Source organism: Physeter macrocephalus, chromosome 4 (genome assembly GCF_002837175.3).
Source record: "Physeter macrocephalus isolate SW-GA chromosome 4, ASM283717v5, whole genome shotgun sequence".
Taxonomy (NCBI): Eukaryota; Metazoa; Chordata; class Mammalia; order Artiodactyla; family Physeteridae; genus Physeter; species Physeter macrocephalus.
In genome coordinates this window covers 63,131,694-63,147,527 of record NC_041217.1, presented here as the reverse complement: position 1 = coordinate 63,147,527, position 15,834 = coordinate 63,131,694, and the positions used below count along the sequence as shown (strand labels likewise).

Genomic DNA, 15,834 nt, shown 5'->3' with positions numbered 1-15,834 from the left:
GTTTAAGAGATGATCTGCCTCTCATCTATCATGTGCAGAAGGTACATGGTACCCTGCTTCTCTAGACAGCTAGCACACGTCTTGCAATAAACCGTCTTCAAAGTGCCTCACCCACAGTGACCCATTTTCTCCACATGCACCACAAGCATTAGCCATGCTATTCTATTACAGAAAAATGCTAGGGAGATTTAATCGTTAATTGCTTGGCAAAAAAAAAAAAAAAAAAGAGTCCTGGATGCTTCATGATATAGAAATGCAGTCTGTATGTCTTTCAGGTTTATCAGATTTCAAAGCCATACATATGAAAGCAGGTCACATATCAAACTGAGAACAGAATGTTCATCTTACTCAACTGGTTAGGAAATCTAAGTTGGCAAAAGAATGGCGACTTTATATATAATCACATTTAACTTAGTATTATTCATGTACAAAAAAATTAAGTAAACTCCACAGAAATCTCAGAGGAGTGGTATGACAGTGCTATGTTAGAGATAATATACTACCGAGAAAATTTAACGTGATTGGTCTCCTGGAAACTTACTGGCTGTGTCAGGTCTGGGATAAGAAGTCTTGACAGCTGGTAGCCTAAGCATATGTCATATATTCTCCATTAAATTCAGTGTCTAAACTGGGGGTGGGTGTTTGTCTTCTTCAGTCACAATAAAGTCTTCAGTGATGGGGCTTCCCTGGTGGCGCAGTGGTTGGGAGTCTGCCTGCCGATGCAGGGGACGCAGGTTCGTGCCCCAGTCCGGGAGGATCCCACATGCCGCGGAGCGGCTGGGCCCGTGAGCCATGGTCGCCGGGCCTGCGCGTCCGGAGCCTGTGCTCCGCAACGGGAGATGCCACAACAGTGAGAGGCCCGCGTACCGAAAAAAAAAAAAAAAAAGTCTTCAGTGATGGATGAAGCACGTGGAAATATGAAAGGTTGGTCCCATGTCAAAGTTTAAAAAGATGTGCAATACTGTTTCATGCTAAAGAAGGGGAGGGTGGCCTGAAAGAGATGACCATAGTCAGGAACATCTGAGCCAGACTCCTGGCTCTGCCAGGAACTTATGGTGTGGTCTTAGGAGTGTCACTAAAAATCCTAAGGCATCAGCTCTGAACTGTAGATCAAAAACCGATGTCTCCCTAGTCACTTGGTAAGTGACATGCTGTAAGACTGTGACTTTTGGAGGATGGGAATATTCCTAATTTCAGTGAAATTAAATGACCTGCAGCATGGATTGGGAAACCATATTGAATACATAACTGAGCCTGAACTCGTCAGAGAGGTTGTAGAATTGGAGAACAGGGAAAGGGCAAGCATTCAGGGTCTTTGTTTACATCATCTCATCATTCCAAACAATAAACCTGTGTGATAGATATTAATGTGTCAGTTTTTTAGATGAGAAAATCAAGACCCAGAGACTTGTCTAAAGTCAACCAGTAAGTAAATTGCAGACCATGGATTTGTCTAAAAACAAAGTAAAATGCTTTGAACCTCCTAGTGCCCCTAAATCTAAATTAAGTATTTTTGCTTTTGAGAATTGGATATAAATGTATTGAAATACATTCTTGTTTTTGATCTTTATTTGATAACTTAATTTTAAAAAGCCTCCATTTGATTCTTTATGGTATACTAATGTACATAAATTTAGCCGTTTGTTTCTCAAATATTTTCACAAATGCAATATCTTTTTGGCCTGCTACATTCCCATGAGGAAGATAGGCACAGTTTATAATGAAGTTAGATGCCCAGTTTATAACGAAGAATAAGAGCCAGAGGAATTAAAAGAGATTTGTGCAGCATGGCAGTGTGTCATGAAGTGGCATGCTGGGGTCCCTCTTCCTCAGTGTTGTTTCTCTAGATAATAATGTATCTAAAAGAATCTTGTTGACATCAAAGGTGGTGGGATACAATGAAAAAAATTAAAATGGGATCAGGAGAGATTCCTGATCAAGATTCAGGTCACTCAACAGTAGCTCACTAAAATTCTCCAAGCCACAGTTTTCTTATCTGTAAAATAAAAATAATTATGCTACCCCTACCTACTTTTTAGAATTGCCTTTATAAAACATAATAGCACTGGCACATGTTCTTAGAGTTTGTGAAGCAGTTTCATATTTTATCTCACTTTATCATTCCTATTATTAATGTTATTAATCCTTTAAGATAAGTAAGTCATCAAATTATACAAGTAATAAGGGAAAAGAATTAGCAAACCAGCAGCCTGAGTATATTAATTCAGTTTAAACAATTGTACTTTTAAGGTCTACCCAAGCACAGCTGGAATTTCCTGGCTGTTCAAGGTAGCCCTGAATCTTCAAACACACACACACAAAAAAGAAAAATCCAAAACAGTGCAGACAACAGATATTCTCATTACCCTGAGAAAGGAGAATGTTAGGGTAAAGGAAAAAAAGATATAAATTTAAATAACACTTCATATATTCTGAGTAAAAAATGATCACACGTGGAAAAATCTCTTCTTCCCTGAGAGAAGCTAGAACAGACTCATAACAGTCAAACGTGCAGTGATATTATTTTCTTCTTCTCTTGTCAAAAGGGATTCAGCCTTTGAAATATATGTAGCAAAACTGCAGATTTTAGTTTCGTGATTAATGAACCAAATTACGTTTTATTTCTTAAATGTGTTAAGGATTCATCCGTGTTCTTCCCTCGAACTTGAGGATTAGAGCAGCTGAACAGCACATCTGGTTATAGGCAAAGAGTTCTCTGGGTGGTTCTCCTTCTTTCCTCCTTTAAAACTAGGCAATGTGGGAAACTGCAGAAACTTTTATTGGGGAAGAGTGATTTTTAATCCTCAAAAATGATGATTACTCTCCCTGTTTCCCCTTTTTCATGAGAAAGAGAAAGATTAATTATTTAGCTATATCTAATTCATAATTTTAAAATTTTGTTCGGCATGATGTTATATCATTTGTTAATACTTTCCCTAAAGAAAATATTTGCATTCATCGGCAAATGTTTCAACATCATTTTGCCTGGGAATGATTTTTACATAGACTTCATAATAACAATTTATATTTTCTCTGCAATTATCACTTTAAATAAGGGCTGGGGGACTGCAGACTTTCATATCTGGATAAATGCATTGTCTTTGATTTTTCTAAGTGCTTCTTCTTCTGTCAAAACACACCACCATGTCCTGGAATATGTTATCCAACCTGATCATCATTCTACAGGGTACAGAGAAATATATATCATTTTCCTCCTCTTTTTTCTACAAAACCTTGTATGACTCTTAAAACATTTAATAAAAGAAAATTCAAGATCCAGGGATCTACAATAATAGAAAATTTTCAGTCCCTTAAGATATTTTCTTCCTAACTTGCTTTGTGGCACTTTTCTTACTAAATAATGTAAAAATGATTTTTTTTTTGAGCACTAGCTCTCCATCTGTGGTCTTGGAATGTCCTTTAGGTATTATGCAGGCTTTTCCAATTTCAAAAGGAGACATGTTCTCATGTCTAGGGAAGGTTCCCAGCTAGAACAAGCAGAAAAGAAAAAGAAACTGTTTACTCTGAAGGTCTTTACTGCTGGAAATGTACCCACTGGAACTTGAGAACGCTGGGAAATAACTGTGATGTCACAGCTCTCATCATTCTTGGAGAACTTTTGTTTGTTGTTTGTGTGTTTGTTTAACTTTTCTGACGAGAGCAAGTGGATTCAATGTGTGTGTGTTATCTTAATTTGCGGGAAACACAGTCTTTGAAAAATTAAGAAAAAGCAGCCATCAAGAATGTTGTACATGGGCTTCCCTGGTGGCGCAGTGGTTAAGAATCCGCCTACCAATGCAGGGGACACAGGTACGAACCCTGGTCCGGGAAGATCCCAAATGCCGCGGAGCAACTAAGCCCGTGTGCCACAACTACTGAGCCAGCGCTCTAGAGCCCGCGAGCCACAACTACTGAGCCCACGCGTCACAACTACTGAAGCCCACGCTCCACAGCAAGAGAAGCCACCGCGATGAGAAGCCTGCACACAGCAACGAAAAGTAGCCCCTCCTCGCCTCAACTAGAGAAAGCCCGCGCGCAGCAAAGAAGACCCAACGCAGCCAAAAATAAAAATAAAGTAAATAAATTTATATTAAAAAAAGAATATTAATACAAACATTGTGTAAAAAATAAAAAAGAAATACTTTAACATCTAACTGTTACCTGTGTCTACCTCAGGGTGGTGAAATTTAGTTGACTTTCCCACTTAAACTTTTTCATGTAAAATAATACATTTTCTAAAATAAGCATGTATTGCACTTTGGTATTACTCATACTTTAAAAATTACTTGCATTAGAGATTGCATAAACAGAAGAATCTTACAATACCTCCCTAAAATTATCCATTTGATTTATTTTCTTACTACAATTGTGGAATAAACCCCGCCCAAAAAAAGTCTCTAATCTTAAGAAAATTCTCAAGGTAAATTAACAATTTAAAATATTTAGAAAAAAATTAAGCAATACTTGTAGAGGAACTGATTATTTCTACAGTAAGCACTGAGAAAAGGGATTTGCTTGCTCTAAAATAAGCAGACAAAGAAGATATCACAAGGAGGTGATGGAAGCAGAACCTTGAAAGGTAGCATGGGTAGGTTTGCAAAAAAGAGGCAGGGAGCAAGGACATTTCAGATCAGAATCAAAGAAGCAGAAAAGAGACTAGAGCACATGTACTAGCCTAACTGGCATACTAGGGAAAAGTAGGGGAATGGTTCGAATCAGCATTTGTGTGTGAATGAGCAGGTTGCTGGGGCAGAGATAAAAATATAGATTGTAAAGAGTGATTTTAAAAAAAGAACAGGACAAAAATTTGGTCTCGAGATAGAAAAGAATGAAAAGCAATTGTGAATTCTAAAGAAGAGGAGAGCCATGATTTTAAAAAAATATATTTGTAAAAAATGCACTCGCATTCACTCATTCATGCAACCAATATTCTCTGAAGATCTATTATATCCATTCTGCCATCATGTACACATAGAGGAGGACAAGCATGGATGCAGGCAGACCCATTTAGTTAGGAGCCTGGCTTAGCAATGCAGGTGAGATATCGTAAAGGTTTAAAAAGGAGATGAATTCAAGTGATTTTAGAAGGTAAAATTGTTGGGATTTGGAGTTGGATTGGACAGAGGCATAAAGGAAGGAGTCAAGGATGAGTCTGAAGTTTCTGAGTGTTGCACCCACGTGTTTTGATACAGGAAAATAGAAAAAGTTATGAGAGGATCAGACTGGGAAAAGGAGCTCAATAGTGCCATGTTTAGGTTGTTTTTGAGGTTGAAGCATTTTGTGCTGTTCAAATGGAAATGTCCAATAGGTAGATGCATATATAGATCTGAAGCTCCAAGGGTGGGGGGCCTTGAAGCTATATCCTGGGAGTCATTAGTATATAGATGGTTACTAAAATGGTGAGCCTAGAGGAGATCTCCAAGGCAAAGGGTTTAGAGTGGGAAGAGGAGGGGAGGGGGCCTAGTACTTATGCTAGGTTAGAAAAGGGATCCACTAAACTTAGGGAGCTCATTCTATCACTTAATAAGCATTTACTGAGCACAGACAACAGTTTGGCACCTGTCCCAGTGGTATGTGACTGCTGTAATCCAGACCAGTATTTAGGGAAGTAGCACTGGTAGAAAATGGAAAGAAAAGTCACAATGTACATAATTATTTAGTGTCACCTCCCAGTTTGGATTAATGGTGATGTATGTCAGTGTCCAGGTTTAAAGATTTAGATTCAATGCCTGTTTCCACTAGAACTTTCAACTTCATATATTTATGAGTTACTTGAAAAAGAAGCAGAATAGTAACCAGTTTCCCAAACCTCAATCCCCAAGAAGTCTCTAACTGGCTATTATAAAATGAATCATCAGAGAGGACAAATACATGAAAATACCTAGTACATTACATATTTTGCTCAAAAGCCCTCTCCTTTTCTGAGGATTCTAGAACAGCATTTAAGAGGCTTCTGCGGCCTCTAACATCGGCTTTCTCTGCAGCACACAGATCTTGGACAGCCAGTTGGGGCACAGGAAATGAATGCAAAGAAGAAAAGGATGGTGGACAAGCTCAGGAGGCCGGGACACTGACTCCCTATCACTCAACAGACCCAAGCCAATTCTACCAAGACCTTTGCAGACTATCATGAATTTGTGAGGATAAATACAACGGAAACTTGAGAAAACATGTTCTCTGTATATATCTGAAGTGCTGGCTAGGCCTTTCACTTTGCCCATGGTCAAGCTGATTGAACTTAGCATATCCTGGCTCAAATACTGATTGAGTTGAGCCCCTTGGCCTTTAAGTTGTATGTCTCAATCGTCTTTGAAGAGATTTGGCCTCTGCATGTATATTCAGAGTACTGGAAGAGTACCCATCTGTTTTTATGCTTATTTATAACTACACCACCTTCCAGCACTGTGAGGTCCTTTAAAGTATAATGACATACTGATAATGAGAAATTAAGTGAATGGGGTGAACGTTCTTACTCTCAGACAAACGTTTGTGGGAAAGCAATTTCCCTTCCAGTTCTGGCCTCACGCTTCTGTTTCTAGTGAACACCCAAGCTCAAGATTATCTTGGAAGGTATGTATAAACTACCATCAATGCTAAGAAGACAAAATATTCATTCTGTCAGTTTGTTGTTCCCAGCATTGCCTTGTCCTGTTGACCCTCCAATGTCAGGGTGAGAAACAGACTAAGAGAGAAGTAGAAGATCCCAAGATGTACAAGGGTGTATCCTCATCTGTCCTGTAAGTCTCTTGAAACTCTTGCCCAAAAAGGGAGGATCAGTGGAGGCCAGGAGTCAGATTCAGGGGTTGGAAATGGTTGTGAGTGCCCAAGTTGCAGGCACACAAAAGACGCAGGGGCAGCTATTGTTCTTCCTTTGAGGGGAAGAGGCTTACCCTAACCCTAAGGCCTAACTCTAAGGTGGCCATGTTCTGCCCTATCCAAGGACTTCAGGTACTATGAGGGTTTCTGTGGCAGTTTTGCAGCATCTCACTACTACTGCCAGCTCTCCGTTTCTCAGAAATGCCCCTCTTTCTTTAAATACTTGGAGATCATCTACAGAAATGTCTCACCCACCTCCACAAAGACAAACCTTCTCCTTCCCACTGGAACCCAGGCATCAGCCCTAGCACCCACCTATCCAGGGTCATCTAGCCCCACTCTCCTCCTGTCCCTTCCTGCTAACCATGGAATACTGACCACCCTCTTTCAAAGTAGAGGAAGGCACAAAGCCTACCAGTTGTTTCCATGTTTCCGTTAAAACGCATGTGTAGCATATATTTACGCAGTCCTCGCACTGACTTCACGCTATTGATATTTCCCATCTTTTGCTATTTGTGTAGAGGGGTCTTCCAGCACGTCTCTCTCTCCTGCGGGAGTCCAAGGGTTTTTGAAGGCCGGGGTTAAGTTCCAGCCCGGACCTGGGAGGAATGCGCCCCCTTTCGGCAAGAGAGAGCCAGGAGAGGCGCGTCTGGCAAGGCTCGCGAGTGCGTTCCACCTCGCCGAGCGCGGCGCCCCAGCGCCCCTGGAACTGGGCGGAAAAGGGCGGAGGTGGGGTGGCGGTTTTCGCATCTTCGTCCCGGCCGGCAGAGATGGAGAACATTAAAATCTAAGATACTGTGTCTCTATTTTACAAGTTAAAATTCTTCACTGAATTACTGAATTAATTCTCCCTCGCCCAATCTACTCCCTCCCCCACGTCTCCCTCCCCTCTTCCCCAAATAGATGAGCGTCGAAGAGAGCCTGCGGTTCTGGCCGGGTGCGACCGCCATTCCTGCAAGAGAGTTTCGGTATAGTCTCTCCTCACCCGGCAGTTAAGAGCATTTCCAATCGCTTGCAAATAACTCCTTGAAAGTAGACAAAATAGGAACCAGAGGACCTGTCCTTGTTCTTTCTCATAACTTGGGCCTTGGGGATTCAAATTAATACACATTTTTCGAATGCATTCCTCATTTGGAGCTGAGTCTGGGGAAATCAGTAATGGCAAAAATGAGGACCAAAGTTCTTGGGAATTAGAGCTCCCTCATTACGTGGTGCAGCAAAGCGACTAAGCTATCCAGTGCCCGAGCACTGCATTCTGGTCCTAACTCAGACCTATATAAATTCCTGTATTTGAGAACTCCGGGAACAGCAGAATCCTTGATTCTAGTTGTACTCAGACGCTTCTGAGAAGTCACTTGTGTTTGTGATTGATTTGTTCTGACGTGTTTTCTTTATTTTCTTTCATAAAATTTCCCTAACCCACCACCATTTGTGCCTTTGTTCCCCTCCCCTCCCCTAAAGTGGCTTGCCCCTGTAATCGGCTTCCCAGATATTTTTTCACCGAGAAAAGTGCTTCCAGGACAAGTGAAATGTAGTGATTTTTCTTTTTTGTCTTAAACCTAAAACTGATAGGCCGTAATTCTCTGTACGACTACTTCCTTGAGGCTGCCTCACTAAATTAGACAAATGACAATGCTAAGAATCTACTAATATTCAGACCACGGTGGAGACTCCTTACTCAAAAACTTACGTTTGTTTGGAAAACAAACGCACTGACCCTGAAACACCGATGACTGTCCCTCCTCAGACGTCTCAGCAATGTTTCTCCGCATTTACTGATTTAATAACAAACAGCATTTAGAGAAAAGGAGTTCGTTGATATTATTATTACTTTTTGAGATGGTTGGTTTTTAACTGAGTGTTGTTAGCCTGCTCACCAAACTATTTGATTTTACAAGAATCCAAATTCTTGTGGATAAATAATAATGCTGTTGACATATGCATCTTCTTTGAATTGTTGAAAAGGGAGTTAAAGTGTACCAACACTATGAGAGTGGCACTCACCCCGCATCAAATTAAAACCCAGAATTCGACAAAGAGCTTCCAATCGGATTACAATGGCGCGCAATCACAGGTAGTTCTATAAATGTTTGGACACGAAGTGGCAACAGGGAGTTGGCCCCTTATCCACCCTCAGGGGGACAAAAAAAAAAGGAAGCCTTATATCCTTTTCTACAAATACACTCCCTCGATTCCTAAAAATTGTACTTCTTATGGCTTTTGCTGACTCCATCTCTCTTAAAGGGTAAAAAATAAGTACATATTCCCAGAGCCATTGAAAGTCCGCACCTCCAGGAGCGAGAGGCACGCGGGGTTCGCCGCGCATGCACAGGCGCGCACAGATTTGCAACTTCCTAGTACCCGTGTCCCTGGCGCCCCCGCGAAGGAGAGGGGTTCTCCAGGAGGTGGAGGTCTGCTTTGACTGTCGGCCCTGCTGAAGGAGGGAGCAGGTAAACAGGATATGGGAGAGGAACTGTAAAAGAAACACATCTTTTAAAAGAAAAATCAAATGGCTCTAGGGATCCTCATCGTTGAAAATCTATAGATGTTATTTAAAACTGAAAAAGGTTCCCGGAGGTGTCTGCTGACCAGAGCGGCGTTCAAAATTCGGATCTGAGCTGATCTGAGCCAGTGGAGTAGGAAGATCTCCTTGGCTCTGAAATTGCTGGGGATTTTTCGCATGGGGCTGGAGGGGGGTGACATCTTGTTGGTTTGGAGATGATTTATTTACTCGTGTTGTAAAATCTAAAATGACGCCCCTGGGAAGACGAAGGGACTGCAGGGACCCGAGTGACCTACTGCTCCCCGCCTGACGCCCCTAAGCTCTGACCTGAGCTTGCCCGGGGAAGGTTAAGGTCGCCGAGCAAAAATACAGGTTTGCGCGACGCCCAAGGTGCGGGAAAGGCGCTCCGGAGTCTAGGACAGGGCCTCCTCAGTGAAGTGAACGGTGGAGCCAGTGACTCACTGTCTTCTAGACCTGGGGTATCTGGATCCCCAGGGAATATTGGCAGCCGGGGCCTCGGACTTTAGAGGCTCCCCTCCCCGAAGCTTCAAACTCCAAGCGCCCTTCGCTCCAAAGCGGGAGGGAGTCACTAGGCGGTGAATTTCTCCAAAACAGTAAAAGGAGGCCATTCAGCCCCTTGCTTCTGCATGTAAGGTAAACAGGATTCACAGCCTCTTTTCTGGACTTGACATTCAACCCTGGGGACTCGGTGACCTCCCTTGATCCTGGATTTCACTGCCTCCTCTAAAGAGAGAAAAATTCCAGGCTACGCTTAAAACGGTATATTTCTTTCGCTCCCCTCCCCTGAATCGAGATAATTGAGACCCAAATTCAGAGTGGCGGCACCGGCTCCAGGGCCCCAGAGTGGTGCCGCATAGGAAAGCTTCTTGGCGCTGTAGGTGTTGCAAATATTGAGACTCCAGTGGAGTTGATGTTCCGATGTGAATTCCAAGCAGGGAGCGCCCTGGAGAACGGTCCCGCTCTCCTGGGCGTTTCTCTGGCCAAGAAGAGTCGGCAGAGACGGGCCCCCGGGAATGTGGCAGGCGCATTGGGCGGGTGATTCCTTCGCGCCGCGTTTACACCTCTCCCTTTGTGACAAATCGATTTCCCCGCGCCGCTGTTCTGCATTTGCATCCCGCCGTGGCCCGCGGTCCAGCTGCGCCCGGTGCACACTTAGAACAGCCTTGTGAATGTGTGCTAGTGTGCACGCGTGTCTAATTGACTTTCCGTCTACCTTTTTATGACTACATGTGTTTCCAACAAAAGGTCTTATTAGGACAATCTGGTTTCACTAATTTAGAGGTTGGGAACGTGGAAGGCAGGCGCTTTTTTTTTTTAAGAGTTTGCAGAAGTTCAGATTAAGAAATGACAGCGGGATGCACCGTCCTCCTAGAAGTAGGTCTGCCTATTTTTATCACCTGTTTCTCTTTCCTCTCCCTGACTACCCCTGTTCTACCACCATCCCCTTCTCACTCCACACTCCCCCATTAGCCACTGGATTTCTAACAGTGTTAAAGAACCGTTTCTTTAAACACTTAAGATATTTGAACCGAGAAGTTTGAGAAATTTTACTAGGCTGGGAGTATCAGTAAAAGGAGAAAGAAATCTTTCAACACAGAGGAAAGTGGAGTGAATAAAAAAGGGGGGAGGAACAGAATTGTGGTGTGGAGTGCAGGAGATCAGCGGGAAGCCTTCACTTTGGACAGTACGTGGCTCCTCTTTGCTAAGATGGGTCCAGTTTGTAATTCAGAAAAATTTGCAGTATTAAGGATCTAATATTGCAAGTGTAAGTAGAGTCTGTTTTACTTATTTCAGCTGAACAGAAAATTTAGGAAGGACCTGTTTCTATATAGCTCTAAGACGAAAAGGTGTCTTTTAAATGTTCCTCATCTCTCCAAAGGAGATTATGATTTCTCACTCTGGAGTCGACTCCCAGCAGGCTGCTAAAAGCGCCTGACTCTTGGTGCCCTCCTCTGTCCCTTGCGGCTGGCAGCCTAGCTCTAACCCCCTGCCCGGAGACTCCTCTCTTCTCTGATTCACAGTCTGACCCTCACTGTCCACAGTGGACTGGAGGCCCAGCAGGGCTCCACTGGTCCTGACTTCTAGGTAGCTCATGACAGGTTCCTTGGCATCTCCTGGTCGGGGCCCAAGACTAAGGACAAGCGTCCTCCTGGACACTTGCTATCACTCAACTTACCAAACCCTCTTATTCTCATCCCAGAGATGGGGAAGGAGGTTGAGGAAACATTGCTTCTAAAAGCAACTACTATTTGTTAGGATAGGCCCTGGTCATCTCCAGAAAGCAAGGCCTGTGGCGTGTGTGTGGGCGGGGGGAGGGTGTGTTTGGGTGTGTGTTTTTTCTCGGCTACTTTCTCAGCCCCAGGTGTCCGTCCATCATCTCATCCCCATCACCTCGCTCTGCATTCTGCAACCTCCTTCTGGAACTGTTTGTCTACCATTCTTCCTCAAACACCCTCTCCCCCAGAATCTGTTTCCTTTCTGGGGTCACTCCCCGCTAGGCCTCCTTACTACTAGAAACTCTGTGATGTGCTCAAGTATCAAGCAGGCAGGTTCCCACAGGTGTCATCCCTTTCCCTCAGGACAAACGGTCCCCAACTCCTCCTGCTGCCCTTTGCCTGTCCCCAACCATCCCGCGGTTGTCACGTGCTCAACGCAGCCTCAGCTGCGCCAGGCCTGGGTCTTGAAAGAGCCATCCCTGGGCTGCCTCCCCACCACTGCGGCCTCGCCTCAGCTTGAGGGTGCTTCCCAGCTGGCCTCCTCAGCCCAGTCTTGCTCTGTACCCACTAGAAGGCCACCATGAACTCGAACTCCCCCCTCTTTGTGTCCACTTAAAGTCAAACGACAGGAACCGTCAGCATCTCTCCAGCCCTGGCCTGCGTGGGCCCTGGGCTTGCTGTGGCCACTGACCCTGGGCTTGCTTTACACAGCCCTCCGCTTGCTTTTGGGGCAAAGCAACCCTGGCTGGTCTCCCTTGCCGCACCCTGATTTTCTATACAGCAGTTTCTTCACAATGTTGTTTTCTGTTGTGGCTCCAGCCTTCAGTTCTCCGAATAGTGATAAACGTTGTGATTAATAATTAGTCATGGCAAAACAAAAAAATGGCAGAATTTGCAGAATTAGTGAAGCTGGGTAATAGGCACATGGAAATTCGTAATACTAGTCTCCCTACTCTTTGTATGTTTAAATATTCCCTAGTAAAGTGTTTTAAAATAATATTATTTCTCAGTGCATTTTCTTGAGCTACAAGTGCCAAAGCCTTCGGTGGTTGACTCATGCTGCCTGGCTGTGCTGGGCCTGAGCAGCTCCCCAGAAAGCACCAGTAACCTCAACAAGAAGGCTCTGCGCCTAGCCTTTATCGGGGACTTGGGGACACGGGGGATCTTCACTCGTCAGAGTTGCCCAGTTTTTCCCTAGTGTCAGGCCAGGTCAGACTCCCCATCACCCTCTGCCTCTGCGCGTAGTAGGGTGGATCGGCCCCAGTTTACTTTTGGCTAAAAAACTCTAAGGGGAGCCCAGGCCTGGACCAAGGATGCAGGGCGAGCAGCAGGCGGCCTGCGGTAGAGATGGGCTCTCCCTGCAGCCTGTTTCAGCTTGGCCCTCCCACCACTTTGCACAGGCCTTGCTTCCAGCTGTTTCTAAGTCCCGTTTGCTTTGCTATCTGTTTTCTGAGAGTCTGACCTTGGCACTGTTTTTTGAAAATCACAGAATTCCAGTGGACCCCCTGGTTCCACAGGCTCCAAGTTCCAAGACGAAATAGCAGTCAGCAAATAATGGCATGGAATGGGATCAGCCTCCTTTAAAAACTTCCAGCCAAGTTCTGACTCTAGCAACCTTGTGTAGGAAATATCCAACCCCATGTCACCTGGGATGAGCCAGGTGACAGGTCTGTTATAGACTCCAGGACGTATGGATACACTTGGAGTCACGTTTTTTGAGGTACAGCTAATAACGCGAGGTGAGATTTCCTTGGGGGAGCGATACCAATCAGGTAGGTTGCGGAAAGGAGACTATACATGGACTTTTCTGGAAATTTTGGGGCCAGTAGGGAGAGCTCCTTCAATGCGACCCAGTGCTCCGCGCTTCCCCAGCGCATCTCTCCCGTGTGGGCTCATGCGGGGCGGCAGCTCGGGTTTCACCCCTAAAGGACACTACCTTTGCTTCGCCTGAGTCTTCCCGTGTCATTCAGGCCTTTCATTCTACCGGGGGTCTCAAACCCTTATGCAGGTGTCCGCAACAGCCGGGGACAGAGAGTGGCTCCGGGGACAGAGAGCGGATCCGGCTTTCTAGCCGGGCGCTCCGGCGCCGCCTCTCCGACACACCCGGCCTTCGGAGCCCGCGCGCGGTGCGCAGCCAGAGCAGCGCGGGTGTAGCTCGATTTACGCGGTGCGCTCCGCCACCTCTGTCCCGTCTGCCCTCCAACCCGCTTACGCCACCCGGAAGAAGCCCTCCGGACTCGACTCAGCATCTTTAACCCAATGACTTCCCAAACAGGGCGGGCCCCCAGAATTTGCACCGCTCCGGGACCCTTTTCCAGCCCAGCCCCGTCGCCCCGCAAGCGGGAAGATCTGGCAGCCGCACTCGCTCGGGACGGAGAGGCAGCGCAGTCGGCTTCGGCGAGAGTCTGCGGCGGGCAGAGTCCCTGACCCCAACTGCAGGGCCTCCCTCCGGCGTCCGCCCTGGCTCCGTCCTCCGCGGAGCCCTCCTTTTCTCATCCTTTTCCCTCTGTCTGTGACCGGCCATTCCTCCGGCCACTGCCACCAACCTCTCCTGGTTCCTGACTTTCTCCCCCTGGCCCCAGGCGGGCTCCAGCCGCCCAGCCCGGACCCCCGCCCTCGACCCGGGACACACACCCCCGCGGGCATGCGCCCCTCACTCACTGTCCTGTTGCGGGGTGTCGCTGCCGCTGGTGAGTCCAGGCGACTCCAGTAGGCTCCGGCCGGCCTCGCCCACGCTCTCGTCCGCCTGCGCCGCCACCATGTCCCCGGCTTCCTCCAGGTCTAGCAGGTGACTGACGGAGAAGTTCTTTTTCGCCTGCAGAGTGTCGAGGTTGCCCGGGCTGTCCAAGCGGCCGCCCAGCGCCGGTTGCCGCTCCAGAACGTGCCCGTAGCTGGAGGTCATGGTCTCCCCCTCCGATCCCACCCACCCCCCTCTTCCCGCTCGAATCAACACCAAACGCTGTGGGCGCGAGGGGGGAGAGGAGAAGAGTGGGGAAGAGAGGGGGGGAGTGGAGAGAGAGAGAGAGAGAGAGAGAGAGAGGGAGAGAGAGAGAAGGAGGGGAAGAACAACAACCAAAAAAAAGTGGAAAGAGGGCGGGGGACCCCCTTGTGTAGAGCAGAGCGTTCTGCACCAGCAGCCTTCGACAGCCTCGGTTGCTTTCCTGAGGCCAAGTCCGGCGGGGTCCAAAGAGATAATCCACACAAAAAATAAAATTAAAAGTCACCCTATGTTCAAGTCAGGAGAAAAAAATCCCTTCCAGCTCTCCAAAAGCGTCCACGCGCACACACTAAAAATAATAATAAGGGGGAGAGAGGAAAAGGGGAGGCCAGCAGGGCGGGGGAGTTAGGCAAACAGAAGAACAGAGAAGAAGGGGTGGGAGAGAAGAATCAAAGTGGTTTTTTTTTTTAAGGTTAAAAAAGTTATTCCCAGGCAAGAGTTCAAGCACCAACAGAAGAAGGCTTGTTCCAGCTTTAAAACATCTTCAAGAAAACGTGTTCCCCCTCTCTGCACTCCTGTGGATTCTCAGGAGTGACTAAAGTTTCAGGAGGAGAGGGTGATGTCTTGCAGATGTATTGGAGAGCAGGATTCTCACTTTACTTTTCGTAAGGAAAAAAAAAAAAAAAAAAAAAAGGGCTCCAAGAGTCCGAAGGAGGGTGGTGGTGGGTTTCCCCGTTCCCTTCTCCCTCTCCCCCTCTTCTTGCTGAGCTCCTTTTTCCTTCTCAGTTGGATCAAGAAGCTCTCTGGCACTTCAAAAGGCACAAACTGGCATGCAGAGGAGGCTTTGTAGGGAATACAAGAAAATTGGAGACCCCTGGGAGGGCAGATCTCGACTTAATAGGAGCCTGTAATTACGTGGCAAAGCCTTTGTGTGGTGCCTGACGTTTTACAGACCCCTTTTCTCCATCACAATCTCCTTCTTCCTCCTTTCCCTCGGACCAAAAAAACAGTCTGATTAAGAAAACCCCCTTTGCCAACTTCTGAGCAAGAGAGAAGGAGAGAGGGAGGGAGCGAGAGAGGGAGAGAGGGAGGAGGGGGAGAAAAGGGAGGGAAAAGAAAGGGAGAGAGCCCCTTCGGATTTTTTAAGTAAAGGTCTAATTATCATTCCCCTGCAGTAGTATCACGGGGAGAAAAGACGAACTGAAACCCATAGTCCCTTCAAACGGGCTGATTACTTTGCTTCGGCATTAACTCTTCCAGATTTGTTTAAGATCCGTTGGAAAATCTCATTTGCATGTTTTGATAACAGCTGCGGGGAAACTTGTTGGAAAAAATCCACA

The 15,834-nt window shown here is 46.0% G+C and overlaps 1 protein-coding gene across 2 annotated transcripts in view; it reads right to left on the bottom strand.

Moving 5' to 3' along the window:
* The window catches only part of PRRX1 (paired related homeobox 1), a 73,036-nt gene extending 57,538 nt beyond the window's left edge, over positions 1-15,498 (bottom strand). Inside the window, exon 1 of one of the 2 annotated variants that reach the window (XM_007115295.3) lies at positions 14,218-15,498. In XM_007115295.3, the coding sequence (XP_007115357.1) occupies positions 14,218-14,458 (241 nt within the window). In that variant the 5' untranslated portion in view covers positions 14,459-15,498. The remainder of the gene's footprint in view (positions 1-14,217) is intronic. The other variant, XM_007115296.3, reaches the window with a different exon arrangement.
* Between the last annotated feature and the right edge of the window lie 336 nt (positions 15,499-15,834).